A 20,395-nucleotide genomic window follows, 5' to 3' on the forward strand; every position below is an offset into this window, starting at 1 on the left:
TCCAATGTCCCCTTTGAGCACTATGAATCTAACGCACGTAAGAAATATTAGTAATGAAATGTCACTGAATCATTTCGGATTCATAAAGACCCCATAGACACACTCTCTCCAGAAAGTCCTATCTTCCGAGTCACTCTGGTTTGTATAGCCGTACAGTTTTCTTGGTAAAAATATAGGAGTGGTTTACCATTCTTTCTTTGCACGGTAAAAACCTAAGTCTCTGCCATCGTCTTTGATCAACATTCGATCATCTGATCATCTGCCTTCGACTCTTTCCCATGCCACTGCTGCCCAGCACAGGTGACGCTTCGGCTTAGACCTTCCCATTATGGGTTACTCTGACGAGAGAGTATCTCTCGATGGCATAGCTCTAAGCTTCATTGGCTTAAACAAACTCTCCTGCCACGATAAAGCTTTGATTCATAGGAGAGAAAAAATGTTACACCAAAAAATATGTAGGAGAGAGAGAGGTTTTTGACAATTCATTATTTTGTAGGGGAAGGAAGAAGATAGGGGGTAGTGGGGAGGCACACTAAATTGAATCACAAGTAAGGGGAAGAAAGAGTTTCAAGACATGTACTTCCGTGCTACAGGGAGGGAAGACGGGGAGGGTAACTGTTCAAGCCCTTAGGTTACATGGAAGATCTTAAGATGAAAAGTTCGACAAGGAAAACCTCATGGAGGAAGTGGGATTGCAGAAAGGTCCTTGAGAATGGGGAGAGCTGAATGCGAGAGGGGAAGGAGTTCCTGATGGGAGCTTGAGCAGGAGCAAGAGGTCAGCGATGAGAGAGACAAGAAAGAGAAACGGTGAGTAGGTTGGCTTGACTGTACCTACCACTTGGTCAGTGGCATTTATTGAATGCTTACTGAGAGCACTGAACTGAACACTTGTGACAGTGCAATACAACTGAGTGGGTAATAATAATGTTGGTATTTGTTAAGCGCTTACTATGTGCAGAGTACTGTTCTTAGCGTTGGGGAAGATACAGGGTCATCAGGTTGTCCCAGGTGAGGCTCACAGTCTTAATCCCCATTTGACAGATGAGGGAACTGAGGCACAGAGAAGTTAAGTGACTTGCCCACAGTCACACAGCTGACAAGTGGCAGATCCGGGATTCGAACCTGTGACCTCTAACTCCCAAGCCCGTGCTCGTGGGACAGGGATTATGCTCAACCTGATTATCCAGAGCTTAGTTAACTGCCTAGCACATAGCAAGGGCTTAACAAGAAGCAGGGTGGTCTAGTGGAAAAAGCGAAGGCCTGGGAGTCAGAAGAGCTTGGGTTCTAATCCCTCCTCTGCCACTCATCTGCGGTGGGACCTTGGGTAAGTCACTTCACTTCTATGCCTCAATTACCTCATCTATAAAATGAGGATGAAGACCGTAAGCCCCATGTGAGATAAGGACTGTGGACAACCTGGTTATCTGCTATCTACCCCAGTGCTTAGAACAGTGCTTGGCACATAGTAAGCACTTAACAAATACCATTTAAAAAAAAAACATAAAAAAAGCTTACAGACTCAATGGGGAGATGGACATTAAAATAAATTAGGGTTATGTACATAGGTATTGTGGGGTGGAGGGTGGGGTGGATATGAAGTATAGCAAGCTCTTAACAAGAACTATGAAAAAAGTTTATGGCCTCGATGGGGAGGCGGACATTAAATTAGGGATATGTACATAGGTACTGTGAGGCTGAGGGTGGGGTGAATATCAAGGGCTTAAAGGGAGCAGATCCAAGGGCTCAGGTGACACAGAAGGGAGAGGGAGTAGGGGAAAAGAGGGCTGTGAGGAGATGGGGTGGAGTCTTTAACAGGACCATCCCTGTTGGGCCAAGGCGGTGCTCACATTCTCACTGAAAGTGGCCGATATTCCCGCTGGGGCCAGAGCACCCTGAGGCTCCAAGCCCCCGGCCTCTCCCAGACAAGAAATCAGAAAACAAGAGAGACCAGGATTTCTTGTGAGCAGGCCGCATGGACTTGGCACACCTGGGCAGGTCGGACCGGGAAAATATCCCATGGAAAACCTGCCCCCCTCCCCCATCGTGGCCTTCTCTAACTCCCCCAACCCTTTCCTTCTTCTTCAGATCAGTCTGGCCTAGTGGAAAGAACCCAGGCCTGGGAGTCGAAGGACCTGGGTTCTATACCAGTCCATGTCTGCCACCTGTCGGCTGTGTGACCTTGGGCAAGTCACTTAGCTTCTCTGTGCCTCAGTTTCCTCATCTGTAAAATTATAGATTTAACCCTACTCCGTCTTACATAAACTGCGAGCCTCAAGTAGGACAGAGACTGAGTCCAACTTGATTATCTTTTATCTACCTCAGTGCTTAGAACAATGCTTAGCACATAGTATGCTCTTAATAATCACCATACTTATAGTTTTATTATTATAATTATTGATCATGATAAGAATAATGGTATTTGTTAAGCGCTTACTATGTGTTGAGCACTCTTCTAAGCACTGGGAAAGATATAAGATAATCAGATCAGATAAAGCCCCTGTCCCACATAATCGATGTAGGAGGGGTAACAGGTATTGAATTTCTATTTTACAGATAAGGTAACTAAGGCACAGAAAAGTTAACTAACTTGCCCAAGGGAGGCGGAAACAAGGAGGAGTCAGAATTAGAACTCAGGTCTTTTGACTCCCAAGCCCTTGCTCTTTCCACTAGGCCTGACTGTCCTCAGTTCAACCTTCACAACATCGCTAAAATGGGTCCTTTCTTCTCCATCTAAGTTTGTCTTGCCTTATGCCAGCAAGTCGTTTCTGACCCACAGCGACATCACGGACACATCTCTCCCAGAACGCCCCGCTCTCCATCCGCCATCATTCTGGTAGTGGATCCTTAGAGTTTTCTGGGTCAAAATCCGGAAGTGGTCTACCATTGCCTACCACCCTGCAGTAAACTTGAGTCTCCGCCCTCGACTCTCTCCCAAGCCGATGCTGCCCAGCATGAGTGAGTTTTGAACTGTAATAATAATGTTGGTATTTGTTAAACGCTTACTAGGTGCGGAGCACTGTCCTAAGCGCTGGGGTAGATACGAGGTAATCAGGTTGTCCCACGTGAGGCTCACGGTTAATCCCCATTTTACAGTTGAGGTAACTGAGGCACAGAGAAGTTAAGTGACTTGCCCAAGGTCACACAGCTGACAAGTGGCAGAGTCGGAATTCGAACCCTTGACCTCTAACTCCCAAGCCTGGGCTCTTTCCACTGCGCCACACTGCTTCTCTAGCAGCTGGCCTGCCACTCGCCAGCCACTGGCCAAGCTAGGAATGGAATAGACAGGCCTCTGCTTCACTCTCCCTCCTGTAGTTGAGACTGGTAGTGTACTGGAAACTCTCCAGGTGCAACCCTGTATATATTATGTACATTTTATATATATTATATTATATATAGTATATATTATTTTTGTATATATTATTCTATTTATTAACGATGTGTATATATCCACGATTCTATTTATCCTGTTGGTACTGATGCCTGACTACTTGTTTTGTTCTGTTGTCTGTCTCCCCCTTTTGGACTGTGAGACCATTGTTTGGAGGGATTGTCTCGTATCTGTTGCCGAATTGTACATTCCAAGCGCTTAGTCCAGTGCTCTGCACACAGTAAGCGCTCAATAAATACGAATGAGTGAGTGAATGAATGAATGAATGAATGAACGAACCCTGAAAGGGGCCATCTAAACTGCCACTGCGTATATCTAAGCACTTATCCTATCCTTCCTTGATTACTGCATCAACCTCCTTGCTGACCTCCCTGCCTCTTGTCTCTCCCCACTCCAGTCCATACTTCACTCGGCTGCCCGGATCATTTTAATGAGATGTTGTCTGTCTTTCTCCCCCGATTAGACTGTAAGCCCATCAGAGGGCAGGGACTGTCTCTATCTGTTGCCGATTTGTACATTCCAAGTGCTTAGTACAGTGCTCTACACATAGTAAGCGCTCAATAAATACTATTGAATGAATGAATTTTCTAGAAAAACATTCAGTCCATGTTTCTCTACTCCTCAAGAACTTCCAATGGTCGCCCATCAACCTCTGCTTCAAACAGAAACTGCTTGCCATTGACTTTAAAGCCCTCAATCACTTTGCCCCCTCCTACCTTACCTAGCTACTCTCCTACTACAACCCAACTCACACTCTACTGCAAATCTACTCATCGTACCTCAATCTCTTCTATCTTGCTGCGGACCTCTCGCCCACGTCCCGCCTCTGGCCAGGAAGGCCCTCCCTCTCCATATCTGACAGACAGTGACTCTCCCCACCTTCAAAGCCTTGTTGAAGGCACATCTCCTTCAAGGGGCCTCCCCTGACTAAGCCCTCATTTCCTTTTCTTCCACTCCCTTCTGCCATTGCCCGGATTTACGCCCTTTATTCAGCCCCCCTCCCAGCCCACAGCACTTACCTCCATATCCGTAATTTACTTATTTATATTACTATCTGTCTACCCCTCTAAACTGTAAACTCTCAGGGTACATGTCTACCCACTCTGATAAAATGTAATAATAATAATAAATTAATGCAAATAATAATGTAATTATTATTATTATGGTACTTTTTAAATGCTTACTTTGTACCAGACACTGTTCTAAATGCTGGGGTAAATTCATTCATTCATTTGTATTTATTTAGTGCTTACTCTGTGCAGAGCACTGCAATAAATGCTTGGAAAATAAATCCAAGCTAATCAGGTTGGACACCATCCTTGTACCTCGTAGGGCTCACAATCCCCATTCTACAAATAAGGTAACTGAGACACGGAAAAGGCAAGTGATTTCCCTAAGGTCACACAGTAGATCAGTGGTGGGTCTGAGATTAGAACACAGGTCCTCTGTGCTCTACCCATTAGGCCACACTGCTTCTCTCCGTACTCTCCCAAGTATTCAGTAGAGTGCTCTGCACACAGTAAGCGCTCAAGAAATACCACCGATCGATTGATTAATGTAGTCGCATTGTTGTACTTACCGTTCCAGATAGAAGAAATGTCCCCCAAGGGCAACTACACCCGGGTGACTGAATTCATCCTGGTGGGCTTCCCCGGCTCCGTGGGACTTCGCCTCTCCCTCTTTCTGCTGTTCCTCCTGGCCTACTTGCTGACCTTGTCCGAGAACCTGGTCATCATCACCCTGGTCCAAGGGCACCGGCCTCTCCGCAAACCCATGTACTTCTTCCTCAGCCTCCTCTCCTTCCTGGAGATCTGGTACGTGTCCGTCACCGTCCCCAAGATGCTGGCCGCCCTCCTGACTCTCCGGGCCCGGCACATCTCCTTCCTGGCCTGCATGGCTCAGCTCTACTTCTTCCTGGGGCTGGCCTGCACCGAGTGCCTGCTGCTGGCCGTCATGGCCTACGACCGCCACGTGGCCGTCTGCCACCCCCTCCGCTATCCCGCCATCATGGGCCCCGGCCTCTGCCTCCGCCTGGGGGCCGGCTCCTGGCTCGGGGGCTTCGCCGTCTCCCTGGGGAAGACCTTCTTCGTCTCGCGTCTCGTCTACTGCGGCCCCGACGTCCTCAACCACTTCTTCTGCGACGTGTCCCCGCTGCTCAACCTGGCCTGTACGGACATGTCCTTGGCCGAACTCGTGGACTTCCTGCTGGCCCTGGTGATTCTGCTGGGGCCGCTGCTGGTCTCCGTCTTCTCCTACGTCTCCATCGTCGCCGCGGTCCTGAAGATCCCCTCGGCCTCCGGCCGGAAGAAGGCCTTCTCCACGTGCGCCTCCCACCTGGCCGTTGTGGTCATCTTCTACTCGGCCTCGCTCTTCATCTATGCCCGCCCCCGGGCCCTCGACTCCTTCGATTACAACAAGTCGGTGTCGGTCGTCTACACCGTGCTCACGCCTCTCCTCAACCCCATCATCTACTGCCTCAGGAACCAGGAGGTGAAGGATGCCCTGAAGATGATGAGGAAGAAGGCCACACAGAAGATGTGTGTTGCCCCTTAGGATTCAGGAAGAGACCGATGTAATTCCTCCCATGATCCTTCCCTGGGAACCTATTTTCCTAGTTGGGGTTAAAGCGATATTGGATGTTAGATACTTATTGAACACCGAATGTGTGCAGAGCACTGTTTCAAGTACAATATAACAATAAACAGATACATTCTCTGCCCACAATGAGCTTACAGTCTAGAAGGGAAGACAGACATTAATAGAAATAAACTGTGGATATATATATATATATATATATATAAGTGCTATAGGGCTGCGAGGGAGCATAAAGGGAACAAGCAAGGGTGATGCAGAAGGGAGCGGGAGAAGAGGAAAAGAGGGCTTAGTCAGGAAGGCTTCTTGGAGAGGTGTCTTCAATAACGCTTTGAGGTGAGGACAGTCATTGCCTGTCGGATATGAGGAGGGAGGGCATTCCAGTCCAAAGGCAGGATGTGGGCGAGGGGTCGGTGGCGAGGTACAGTGAAAAGGTTGGCATTAGAGGAGCGAAGTGTGGATTGGGTTGTAGTAGGAGAGTAGTAAGGTGAGGTAGGAGGAGGCAAGGGGATTGACTGCTTTATAGTCAATGGTGAGGAGTTTCTTTCTGATGCAGAGATGGGGAGCTGGTTGTGATTTACTGTTGACCCAGAAGGGAGCAAACAAGAACAGAGTTAGCTACAAGTGTTCCTCTGTGGTCACTTAGGTGGGCTAGCAAGTTCTTTACCACTTTTCCAGAAGTGGGTGGAACGCATCAGGCCTCCATCTCATCTATCTCGCCACCCACCCCTCGCCCACCTCTTCCCTCTGGCCTGGAACACCCTCCCTCTTCATATCTGACAGACTATTACCCCCTCTGCCACTTCTTTAAAGCCCTATTGAGGGCCCATCTCCTCCAAGAGGCCTTCCCTGACTAAGCCCTCTTTTCCTCTTCTTCTGCTTTCTTCTGCATCACCCTGACTTGCTCCCTTTGTTTATCTCCCTTCCCAGTCCCACAGCACTTATGTCCATATCTGTCATTTCTTTTTTCTATTAATGTCTGCCACCCCACCTTTAGAGGGTAAGCTCATTGTGGACAGGGAACGTGTCTGTTTATTGTTGTATTGTGCTCTCCCAGGTACTTTAGAACAGTGCTCTGCATAGAGTAAGCATGAAATAAAAGCAATTGAATGAATGGATGGATGGATGAATGAATGAATGAATGAATGAATGAATGAATGAATCTGGCCGAGTTCTCACCTCCAGGTGATATCACAAAGGATGTCCCCAATCCCTGGAACCCCAGCTCTGGAAGAGCCAGCCAGTGCTTGGGCAGCACAGGGAGTTTTCCAGCTTGGCCTTCTAATAAGATTCCAGAGCACCAGCCACCAGTCAAAGAGCCATCTTGGCCTTTGGGATTTCTCTTTCTGGGACCTCTGATCCCCTTAAAAAACTCTTACTAGGAATACCCTCTCTTTCCCAACAGCAGCAGTAAAATGGGAACTTAATAATTCCTGTCTTCCCTCTTCCTTGGACCGTGAACCCCATGTGGTATGAGGACAATACCCAACCCGATTATGTTGCACCTATCCCACTGTTTAATATCGTATTTGTGGTATTCACAAATACCACAGTTATTATGACTATGATCATTATTATTATTATTATCCATCAATCAGTGGTATTTACCAAGCAATTAATGTGTGCAGAGCACTGTACCAAGCACTTGTGAGAGTGCCGTATAACAATGTAACAGACGAATTCCCTGCCCACAACAAGCTTACAGTCTAGAGGGGAAGACAGACCTGAATATAAATAATTATGGATATAATAGCTAGAAATAAATTATGGCTATAAAAATTCCAGATACAAATACCAATTATGGATCTCGATCAGTCAACAGTAATCAGTTCTGCTGTAACACGGGCTTCCAGCACACAGTTTGTATATAAGATGATTGATAGAAATATTAGGGAACATCCCTTCCACAACACATGCCTGTCCAGGTAGGTGTAACACGATCCGCACAATGGCACAGGTAGAACATGAGAAAGTAGAAGCACAGGCCAGGGGAGAGAGCCTGGGCCTGGGAATCACAAGGTCATGGGTTCTGATTGCAGCTCCATAACTTGTCCACTGTGTAGCCTTGGGTGAGTCACTTCACTTCTCCGTGCCACAGTTACCTCATCTGTAAAATGGGGATTGAGACGGTGAGCCCCACAAGGAAGAGGGACTGGGCCCAACCTAATTTGCTTGCATCTACCCCAGTGCTTAACACAGTGCCTGGCACATAGTAAGTTCTTAATAAATACCATAATTATTATTAATAGTAATATTAGAAGCAGCAGCATTATTTTTATTATTGTCCACTTTTGCCAGACCGTGAGCCCGTCACTGGGCAGGGTTGGTCTCTACCTGTTGCTGAATTGTACATTACAAGTGCTTGGTACAGTGCTGTGCACATAGTAAGTGCTCAATAAATATGATCGAATGAATGAATGAATGCTGCCATTACACTTCCCTGACCATACAACACTGTGGTTCTCTTTTGCTGTTTCATCGCATTTAATGCAATAAAATAGCATTGAGTGGCATGGATTTAAAGTGTTTTCCTAGAGGTGACCATAGAATAATATAAAGTCTGCCTCCTGGGAAGACAGTAAGCTCCTGTGGGGGCAGAGTGATGGCATTTACCAACTCTGAAGAATTGCACTTTCCCAAGTGGTTAATACAGTGCTCTGAAGAAAGAAAAACTCAATAAATGCCATTGATTGATTGATTGATTGATTAACTGAATATATGTTGAAAAATGTCAGTCATGGTGATAGCTACAGCATCTATTTCTATTTCCTCAACCATTAATTCCCAGTGAGTCAGTGGTTATTCTAGCACCACATGAGAGTTCTCAAGAAAATAACTATTGCATTCTATTTAGAAATTACAGTTTTTACTGAGCACACTGTAGCAGAGCACAGTACTAAACATTTGGAAGACTCAGTACAGTTAAATAATAATAATAATGATATTTGTTAAGCCCTTACCATGTGCCAAGCATTATTCTAAGCCCTGGGGTAGATACAAGGTAATCAGGTAGTCCCACGTGGGGCTCACGGTCTTCATCCCCAGATGAGGTAACTGAGGCACAGAGAAGTTAAGTGACTTGCCCAAAGTCACACAGCTGATAATTGCAGAGCCCGGGTTGGAACCCACAACTTCTGACTCCCAAGCCCCTGCTCTTTCCACTAAGCCAAGGTGCTTCCCTGGAGCAACCTTAAAGATAAGGCTTTAGAGATAAGGTTCCTCCCCTCCAGGAGTTTGCAAAGGGAATAGCTATCATTCACATTTCAAAAAGAAAGATCTGTCAGTAATGGTGATTGAAAAAGACAACGGGGGATCCACAGTCGGGTCCTGGCTGGGTACACAAAAGTTGTCCCTTGTTGGGTTGTTGGGTTTAATTTGGGTAGCACGACAATGTGGGATCCACAATCCTGGCCCCACTGAGTACACAAAAACCTCGTCCTTCAAAGGGTAGGTGGGTTTAATTTTGGTAATAATAATAATGTTGGTATTTGTTAAGCATTTACTATGTGCAGAGCACCGTTCTAAGCGCTGGGGTAGATACAGGGGAATGAGGTTGTCCCAGGTGAGGCTCACAGTCTTCATCCCCATTTTACAGATGAGGGAACTGAGGCACAGAGAAGTGAAGTGACTTGCCCACAGTCACACAGCTGACAAGGGGCAGAGCAGGATTCAAACCCATGACTTCTGACTGTAGCGCCTGACCCTCCTCCTTTTTTCTCCTCCTCTTGTTTATCCACGCAAAGCTTTTTCTCAAAGAGAGCTAGTCCGTCCTTGATGGCCGTATTCCATGCGGGTCTGTCCTCAGCAACAGACCCCCAGTTTTCAGCTGTGATGCAGCACTGTGTGAGGTTTTGTTTTATCTTGATGATGATGATGATAATGGTGTTTGTTAAGCGCTTACCATGTGCCAGGCACTGTTCTAAGTGCTCAGGGGGTACAAGCTAATCAGGTTGGACACAGTCCCTGTCCCACATGGAGCCGACAGTCTTAATCCCCATTTTACAGGTGAGGAGGTAACTGAGGCACAAAGAAATAAAGTGGCCTGCCCGAGGTCACACAGCAGACAAGTGGGGGGAGCCGGGATGAGAACCTGGCTCCTTCGGACTCCCAGGCCTGTGCTCCAACCACTGGGCCCCGTCCTTAAAATGCTTCCTCCACACTCCTCGCTATCGGTTTCCCAATTTCAGCTCTCCAAACAGCAGCTGATTGGGTCTCCAGCTGTTTGTACTCATTCTCCTCCCCCATCCCACCCAACATAGCCGTGTTGCGGTGAGCAGAGCTTGGATGCCATGAGACTGATGACGTCCTAGACCTTTATTGCTCGAGAACTTGTCTTGCCCTTTGATATCGAGTCTGGCCCGTGAGTTACGCCGTTGGGCTCAGACCTAGGAGAGGGAGAGCAACAGGAGAGGAGTCTGTTATGAAATGGAAGATGGGGAAAGGGCTTTAGTGCAATTCTTCAGGAATAATAATAATAATTGTGGTATTTGTTGAGCACTTACTCTGTGCAAGCACTACTCTAAGCACTGGGGTGAGATAATTGGGTTGGACACAGTCCCTGACCCACATGGGGCTCAGAGTCTTCATTCCCATTTTACAGATGAGGAACCTGAGGCCCGGAGAAGTGGAAATAACTTCTCCAGGTCACCCAGCAGACGTGGCGGAGCCGGGAATAGAACCCAAATCCTCTGACTCCCAGGTCCATGCTCTTTGAATTAGACCATGCTGCTTATTGCATCCCATAAAAGTAGGCAGGCAAGAATTTCCTTCCAAAGTATCCCCAGCTCTGTACCATTTCAGTCACATTAAATTTAATCATTTTACAGATTACTGTTCAATCAGTGATATTTCACAATCACCGATTTGTGCAGAGCACTTGGGAGAGGATCCTAAGATGGAATTGTTAGATACAATCATTGCCCTCAAGGAGCTTACAGTGAGTCACTAATGTGGCCATGATATATGAATGGGATTTATAATAACCAACGTAACTCACTCACTGGCCGAAGTGGAGACTGAGAAAGGGGTGAAGAGACCGTACAATAATCACCAGGGGTAGAATTGACTACTAATTATTATTATCAAGTGCTGTCGAGTGGGTTCCGATTCACTGTGGATGTAATTTTTTCAGAACATCCTGTCTTCTGCCTTAATCATAATCATAATCTGCCATAACCTTTCTAACTGTTCTTCCGTATCGTTGCCGTGGTTCCTATCCCTCTAGCTGCCGGCCTGCCTCTTCCACATTTTCCGGGGACATTTCCTAGCGTTAGTGTCATCTCCAGAGAATCAGTCCTCCTGACGATGCATCCAAAATGGGCTCATCTAAGTCTAGTCATGTGGCTTTCCAAAGACCGCTTTGGCTTAATCTGCTCCAAAATCCATTTGTTTGTTTTTCGGGCAGTCTGCGGTATTAGTAAAAGTCTTCTCCAACACCACATTTCAAGAATCGATGATTTTTCTAGCCTGTTTCTTCACTGTCCAACTTTGGGATCCTTACTTTGTCTCTGGGAACACCACTGCCCATCCACTCTGGAAATGGATACCTGGTGCCACTTGTTGTCTCTGCTCCCCCCTTGTGAACATTAGATTCAGTATCGTTGTCTGGTGGTTAGTGAACCATTACTTGAAATGGGACCCATCCCAGTTGGGTGATTTACATCAGTCAATCAGTCAGTGGTATTAATAGTAAGCTCACCCTGTACAGAGCACTGACCTAAGCGCTTGGGGGAGTAACCAGACGATCCCTGCCCTCAAGGAGCTTACAGTCTAATGGGGCACATAGCTCCACCTGCACATGCTTGCACAGACGTACTTATATATAATTTAATTAATTCGTTCATTCATTCAAGCGTGTTTACTGAGCACCTACTGTGTGTAACACACTATATTATGCGCTTGGGAGTGTGCAATATAACGAAATACGGACACATTCCCTCCCTATAACGAGCTTGTAGTTCTAAAGATCTCAAGCAGAAGTTTAACAAGATTTGAAGATCACTCCCCACTGAGATCCCTGCCCTTCTCACTTTGTCAAGACTTTTAGTTTAGTTCTGGATGAGATGACTGCAGCAATAGATTGAAGTAGAACTATGAACTAGGCCCAGTCTTATTCAAGAAAGATCACCTCTATGTTGAACATCTTTTTTGATTCTAAAAACCAGTTCCCCAGGAAAGAAATACAAAGACCTCACTATTTTGATCCCTGTCCGGTCCAAACTGCCTTTGCTTAGCTCCTTTCTCTCCAGCATCCTCAAACATTTCACATTTCAGCCGCGTCTGGAAGCCAGAGTTGTCACCCGGCTACTAACCCCTCCCTACCTAGGGTTGTGTCACTCTCCTGATTAGGAAACTGAAGGCCTGCTTGGGCCACGTTGGATCCTACGCCCTCAAAGAAACTCAGCCAGGAACGAGCAATTGTAACTAGGAGTCCCGAGGCCGGGGACATGGCTCCGGCCTTCGGAGAGGGCAAGCGCTCTGCCCGTTGGTCACCAGAGTCATCCAAACGCGGAACCCACCAGGGTTATGCCAGGGAGATGGCGGGATGGGAATGTGGGAAGGCAGGCCGAGACACAGAACCTGCCTCAGCCGGTGGATCCAACACACCCCAGGGCTGACAGCAGGAAGAGAGGGGGTGAAACCCGAGAGTAGGTGATGGGGTTGGCAAGAAAAGCAGCGTGGCTTAGTGGATGGACCACGGGCCTGGGAGTCAGAAGGACCTAGGTTCTAATCCCACCTCTGCCACTTGTCTGCTGTGGGACTTTGGGCAAGTCCCTTCACTTCTCTGTGCCTCAGTTACCTCATCTGTAAAATGGGGATTGAGACTGAGCACCACCCAGGACAGGGACCGTGTCCAACCCGATTTGCTTGCATCCACCCCAGTACAGTGCCTGGCACAAAGTAAGTGCTTAACAAATACTATTATCATTATTATTATTATGTTGGACAAAGACTGCATCCAACCCAATTACCTTGTATCTACCACAGTGCTTAGTACAGTTCTTGGCACATAGTAAGCACTTAAACACTACAATTATTATCACTATTGTTGCTGTTGTTATTATTATTATTATTATTATTGAATCTGTTAAATATTTCAGCGTGCCTAGCCCTAGTCAGAAGTGAACAGGAAGCTGGGGTGGAACTTAATGGCCCCGGAGTAAGGGTTGGGCCCAAACTCTATGTTCCAGAAAGGAGACATGTTTGCTTGCCATTGAATACCTTCTAAGGGCAGACCATGTATGAATAACAATGTTATCTATTGAGCCTTTACTACGTGCCAGGCACTGTGCTAAGCGCCGGAGCAGATACAAGCAAATCGAGTTGGACACAGTCCCTGTCCCTCATGGGGCTCACAGTTTCAATCCCCATATTACAGATGAGACAAGTGAGGCCCAGAGAAGTGAAAAGACTTGCCCAAGGTCACACAGCAGACAAGTGGCAGAGTAGAACCCATGACTTTCTGACTCCCAGGCCCATGCTCTAGCCTCTAGACCGTTCTGCTTCTCTACTAGATGCTTGGGAAGAGAACCAGAAATCAAAGTGAGGCCTGTCCTCAAGGAGTTTATAATCTTCACAACATGGATAAGCCTGGTCTATACAGAGCCAGCTCGAGTTCAACGGTTGTATTCAACCCTCTCCAGAATTCTCTCTCCCAGGTTAATGAGATTAATGAGAAGCAGCACTGCCTAGTGAATAGAACACAGGTCTGGGAGTCAGAAGGACCAGGGTATAATCCTAGCTTGTCCACTTGTTTGCTGCGTGACCCTGGGCAGGTCAATTAACTTCTCTGTGCTTCAGTTATCTCACCTGTAAAATGGGGATTAAGACTAGGAGCACTACGTGGGGCAGGAACTGTGTCCAACCTGTTCATCTGTATCTAGCCTAGTGCTTGGCAGTGCTTGGCACAGAGTAAGCACTTAACAAATACCACAGAAAAAGTGGAATTTATTGAGCAGAACACCGTACGAAGCTCTCGGGAGGCTACAGTAGAGTTGGTAGACACGATTCCTCCCATCAAGGAGCTTGCAGTCGAAAAGAGGAGACAGACATCAAAATAATTACAGATGAGGAAATGGCAGAACCTAAGGTTAGGGATGTACGTCCTGTGACTGTGGGGTGAGTTAAGTATCAGAATACTTAGGGGCCACGGAATTGAGTGTTAAGGTGACTCAGAAGGGTGGGAGAATAAGATGGGGCAATGAGAAGTTGGGGATTAGGGAAGGCGGCCTGGAGTTGAGATTTTAGTGAGTGCTCAAGCAATATGAATGATTGATTGATGGATGGATAGTAGGATTTTGGAGATGGGGAGAGTGCTGTTCTGTAGGGTATGAAGTGGGAGAGAGCTCCAGGCAAGTTTGAGGGTGTGGAGAAGGGGTCAGTGGTGAGTGAGATGAGATGAAGCACAGTGAGGAGGGGGAGAGCTGATTAAGTGCCTGGAAGCAGAGAGTGAGCAGTTTTGTTATGTCCACTAATTTATAAGAATAATAATAATAATGATATTTTTAAAGCACTTAATATGTGCCAAGCACTGTTCTAACAGCTGAGGTAGATGTCCCATGTGGGGCTCACAGTCTTAATCCCCCTTTTACGGATGAGGTGACTGAGGCCCAGAGAAGTTAAATGGTTTGCCCAAGGTCACACAGCAGATAAGCGGCAGAATCGGGATTAGAACCCACGTCCTCTGACTCCCAAGCCCGGGCTCCTTCCACTAAGCCACGTCATATCGTGCTCTCCCAAATGTTAGTACAGTGCTCTGCACACAGTAAGTGCTCAATAAACACCAACGATTGACAGAGAGGTGGATGGGCAACCACTGGAAGTCTCTGAGAAGTGGGGAGGCGTGTGGAGCAGCGGGAAGTGTGGGCTGGAGCCGGGAGAGGCTGGAGGCAGGGAAATCACCCCCACGCCCCCTTGTCCCCGCTCCTGTTCCCTCGGGGGCTGATGAGGGAGTTGAGGAAGAGGTGTGGATTTTCCTCCCACAGACAGAGTTTCCACTGGCCTGTCTACTAAGTGTTCTGCACCATGTTAGCGTCCACCTCCCCCAGACCTCGGAGTGTTAAACGCTTTGCTTTGGGAAAGACCGCCATTGGCCGGCGATGGTCCGCGAGTGGTCCAGCACGGGCATTATGGTATCATTCATCATTATCAATCAATCGAATTTAGTGAGCACTTACTGTGTGCAGAGCCCTGTACTAAGCGCTTAGGAGAGTACAATGTAACGGCTGATAGACACATTCCCTGTGCACAATAAGCTTACAGTCTAGAGGGGGAGACAGATCTTAATATAAATAAATTAGAACTCTGTAGATAAGTGCTGTGGGGCTGAGGGAGGGGTGAATAAAGGATGCAAATCCAAATGGAAAGGGGACTCGGAAGGGAGTGGGAGAAGAGAAGATGAGGGCTTAGTTGGGGAAGGCCTCTTGGAGAAGATGTGCATTTAGTAAGACGTTGAAGGTGGGGAGAGTGATTATCTGTTGGATATAGAGAGGGTGGGAGTTCCAGGCGAGAGGGGGGATCCCTCGATCAGCAGAGAAAGAAATGAGATGGAGGAATAGAGAAAGTTGGCATTAGAGGAGCAAAGTGTTCAGGCTGGGTTGCAGTAGGACAGTAGTGAGGTGTGGTAGGAAGGAGCGAGGTGATTGACTGCTTTAAAGTCAGTGGTGAGGAATTTCTGCGGATGGGCAACCACTGGAGATTTTTGAGGAGTGGGGAGACGTGGCTTGAACGGTTCTGTAGAAAAATGAACCAGGTAGCAGACTGAAGTATGGTCTGGACTGGGGAAAGGCTGGGAGGTCAGCATGGAGGCTGATGCAGTCATCATGGCGGTAGCAATTTGGATGGAGAGGAAAAGGTGAATTTTATTGATGTGAAAGTAGGCAGACTGAATAGGTGGACTGAACGAGAGAGACGAGTCAAGAAAAGCAGTGTGGCTTAGTGGGTGGGCCACGGGCCTGGGAGTCAGAAGGACCTGGGTTCTAATCCCACCTCTGCCACTTGTCTGCTGTGGGACTTTGGGCAAGTCCCTTCACTTCTCTGTGCCTCAGTTACCTCATCTGTAAAATGGGGATTGAGACTGAGCACCACGCAGGACAGGGACCGTGTCCAACCCGATTTGCTTGCATCCACCCCAGTACAGTGCCTGGCACAAAGTAAGTGCTTAACAAATACTATTATCATTATTATTATTATGTTGGACAAAGACTGCATCCAACCCAATTACCTTGTATCTACCACAGTGCTTAGTACAGTTCCTGGCACATAGTAAGCACTTAAACACTACCCCAGTGCATTCTGTACATAGTAAAAGCTTAACAAATATCACAGTCAAGGATAATGCCAAGTTGGCAGGCTTGTGAGACAGGGAGGATGGTGGGGCTGTCTACAGTGATGAGAAAGTCACGGGGAGGACAGGATTTGAGTGGGAAGATGAGTTCAAGAGTTCTGATGAGCTCCAGCGAAGGAGACCGAGAATGACCGGCCAGAGAGGTAAGAGGAGAACCAGGAGAGGACAGAGTCCGTGAAGCCAAGGTGAGATAAGGTATGGAGGAGGAGGGGACGGTCGACAGTGTCAAAGGCAGCAGAGAGGTCAAGGAGGATCAGAATGGAGTAGGAGCCATCGGATTTGGCAAGAAGGAGGTCACGGGTGACCTGTGAGAGAGCAGTCTCGGTAGAGTGGAGGGGACGGAAGCCAGATTGGAGGGGGTCTAGGAGAGAATGTAGTGTAGCATAGAGGAGAGAGTACAGGCCTGAGAGTCAGAGGACCTGGGTTTTAACCCCAGCTCTGACGCTCACCTGTTGTGTGACTTTGGGCAACTCACTTCGCAGAGAACAGTTACCTCATCTGCAAAATGGGGAATAAGACGGGGAAACCCATGTGAGACAGGTACTGTGTCCAACCTGATTATCTTATACCCACCCCAGCGCTTAGTTCCCGGCACGTGATAAGCATTTAACAAACAGCATAAAAACATTTTAAAATAAAACAGTACAGTGGAGTTGGTAGATATGCTCCCTGCCCACAAGGGACTCACACTCCAGAGCGAGAGACAAACATCATGGCTTAAGCGGCCCATAGTGAACTCCAGAAATAATTCTGCATTCATATAATAATAATGATAATAATAACGATGGCATTTGTTAAGTGCCTTCTATGTGCCGAACACCGTTCTAAGAGCTGGGGTAGATACAAGGTAATCAGGTTGTCCCACGCGAGGCTCACAGTCAATCCCCATTTTACAGATGAGGTAACTGAGGCCCAGAGAAGTGAAGTGGCTTGCCCAAGGTCACACAGCAGAGAAGTGACGGAGCGGAGATTAGAACCCACATCCTCTGACTCCCAAGCCTAGGCTCTTTCCACTAAGCCACTGCTGCTTCTCTCATCCAAGTGGCCTGCACTCCCCTCCGCCCCCACCCCCCCAGGGCCGTTACCTGGAGTTGTATTTTCTCGTTAGAAATAAATTGGTGCTCCTGAGACTCCAAAGGGCCTCGTGTGGGGCTGGTAATTGCCAGCACCCCCAAAGAGACAGCAGAGACTAAGAGTAAAGACAAAGTTTCTAGTTAATGATGGTCTCTAGACGGCACCCCCATTCCTCCTCCCTGGGGGGAAGTATAAGGCACCTCCCCGCTGTGTTCTCACCAAGGCTGATGAGCCCCGAGAGACCCCGAGAACCCCATTTGTTGATAAAGCTGGAGCAGATCTGATTCCCTTGCTCTCCCGTGATCCCAGATGTCCTTTTGATAACTGGCTGATGCTTAGCTCCCCATCTCGCTAATCATGCTTCCCAGAGGGGTTTGCCAATAACTACCACTGATAACTCTGGCCTCTGCGCCCTTCTCGACCTCCCCGTTGGAGCCGAGCAAATGCTTGGAAACAATATGAATTCCAGCAACGGTGGCAAGCTGGAGAAGGTCAAAGGTAAGGTCAGGGCAGTGCACTTCCGCGGTCAGATTCGCCGGTCGGCCTACTTGCGTCAAGACGGAGGGCTCGCCTAAAGACCTGAGGGCTAGAGGGACGGTGGGCTGCTCCTAGCTTCTGCCCCTAGTCAATCAATCAGTGGTATTTATTGAGCACTTACTGTTTGTGGAGCACTGTAATAAGTGCTTGAAAGAGTACAACAGAGCTGGGAGACCCCATCCCTGCCTTCAAGGACCTTACGATCTAGTCAGGCACCATCTCACGGAAGTTCTCTCAAGTTAAGGTCCCATTCTCGATCCCTCCATAAATTGATCGTTTTTATTGAGCTCTCACAGTGTGCTGAGCACTGTACTAAATGCTCCAGGTCTAGAGACGACCTAGGATTGGGCAGGTGACAGCCGGAGGAACACTCTGGAGGAGGAGGAATCGGATCTGGAGGAAGCAGGTGCCCATCTGAGGCTACTCATCATCATGTTCAGCTAGTGGACTGTGAATAATAATAATTATCACACTGCTTACATTGTGCCAAGCACCGTGCTAAGTGCTGGGATAGATGTAATGCATTGAGATCAGATAGCGTCCCTGTCCCTCATGGAGCTCACAGCCTGCAGTGGAGAGAGAAAAAAGCTTGAATTCCATTTTACAGATGAAGAAACTGAGGCATTGAGAAGCTAAGTGGTTTGAGCAAGGTCACACGGCAGGAAAATAGCCGATACAAGAATAGAACCCAGGTCCTCTGATTCCCAGTCCCATGTTCTTTCATTGTTATCATCGTCATCGATGCACCGTATCGATGCATGATACGGTGGGTAGCGTGCAGGCCTGGGAGTCAGGAGGTTCTAATCCCAGCTCTGCCACTTGTCTGCTGTGTGACCTTGGCTAAGTCACTTCACTTCCTTGTTTCTTCATCTATAAAATGGAGAGGGAGGCTGTGAGTTCTATGCAGGACAGAGACTGTGTCCAACTTGATAAGCTTGTATTCATTCAGTTGTATTTATTGAGAGTTTACTGTGTGCAAAGCACTGTACCAAGCACCTGGGAGAGTACAGTATAACAACGGACACATTCCTGGCCACAATGAGTTTACAGTCTAGAGGGGGAGCTTATCTATACCTGCGCTTAGTACGGTGCCTGGCACATGGTAAGCGTTTAACAAATACCACAATTATTATTATTAAAGGTATTTATTGAGCACTTACTGAATGCAAAGCACTATACTAAATGCTCGGAAGAGTTGGTAGGCACATTCCCTAACCACAGTGAATTTACAGTCTCGGGGGGAGACAGACATTAATAGAAATAAGTTATTTCCACTGGGGCACGCTATGGGTGGCTCAGGACCTCTAGGAAGCTCAGGCAGGCCACCTGACCCACCAAGACCCAGAGGTTCGGGGTCCTCTCCCAGACAGGGGATGGGGTGGCCTGAAGACTGACATTCTCTCATCAGAGTCATTCCAAGCCAGATTCATTTAATAGTACTTAATGAGCACTTACTATGTGCAGAGCACTGTAGTAAGCGCTTGGAATGTACAATTCGGTAAGAGACAGAGACAATACCTGCCCATTGACGGGCTTCAGTCTAATCTGCCACTACCAACCCCAGCCCAGGCAGTCCTTCCCCACAACTCCTCTGGCACTTCGGCCGTGCCCCGGGAAAGCGAGCCCAGAGGGAAAGTGGGTAGCCTCCTCGCCCCGCTCCATTTTCTGCCCAGGGTTCAGCCCACCACCCATCGGGGGACCGGATCAGTGGGGGCTAGGGAAAGGAAACCTTCCACAGACTGGGGAGATCGGTACCGAGACCGGAAAACAGGAAAACAGAATTGACAGTTGAGTTTGGATTTTTTTTTTTGTCTGAGATCCACATGCTTTGCCTGGCATTTGGGAAACTTAAAGCAGAATTTTTGTTCTGCCATATTTAACACCCCCCGCAACATATTTGACATTTATTGCCATTTTATACTCCATAATGCCTGGAGCCTGGGAGTCAGAAGGACCTGAGTTCCAATCTCGACTCTGCCACTAACCTGCTGTGTGGCCTTGGGCAAGTCACTTAACTTCTCTGTGCCTCAGTTCTCTCATCTTTAAAATGGGGATTAAGACTGTGAGTCCCGCGTGGGACAGAGACTGAGTCCAACCTGATTAGCATGTATCTACCCCAGTGCTTAGAACAGTGCTTGACACTTAGTAAGCGCTTAACAAACATTATCATCATTATTATTATTAGAACTCGGCCCTTCCGGTAAAGATGATACATGCTGACTTTGAGGGAGACAGAATGTAAATGCTTTAGAAAGGTTTGAACCAAATCTTATTTCTGGTTTGGTCCACTTTAAGAGAAGGGAGAGACTAATAGAAGTCTGTGTGTAACCTTTTGGGATGACATAGGGACATCATGACCTTGTGTGACTTTGGGCAAGTCACTTAACTTCTCTGTGCCTCAGTGACCTCATCTGTAAAATGGGGATGAAGACTGTGAGCCCTACGTGGGACAACCTGAT

At 47.5% G+C, this 20,395-nt stretch overlaps 1 protein-coding gene across 1 annotated transcript; it reads left to right on the top strand.

Annotated features, from left to right (window-relative positions):
- The first annotated feature begins 4,984 nt into the window (after nucleotides 1-4,984).
- LOC100680588 (olfactory receptor 226-like) lies at nucleotides 4,985-6,038 on the top strand. The gene has a single exon (XM_007664899.3). The coding sequence runs from the start codon at nucleotides 4,985-4,987 to the stop codon at nucleotides 5,939-5,941; it is 957 nt and encodes a 318-aa protein (XP_007663089.2). The 3' UTR covers nucleotides 5,942-6,038.
- The last annotated feature ends 14,357 nt before the right edge of the window (nucleotides 6,039-20,395 follow it).

This window comes from Ornithorhynchus anatinus, chromosome 3 (genome assembly GCF_004115215.2).
Source record: "Ornithorhynchus anatinus isolate Pmale09 chromosome 3, mOrnAna1.pri.v4, whole genome shotgun sequence".
Lineage (NCBI taxonomy): Eukaryota > Metazoa > Chordata > Mammalia > Monotremata > Ornithorhynchidae > Ornithorhynchus > Ornithorhynchus anatinus.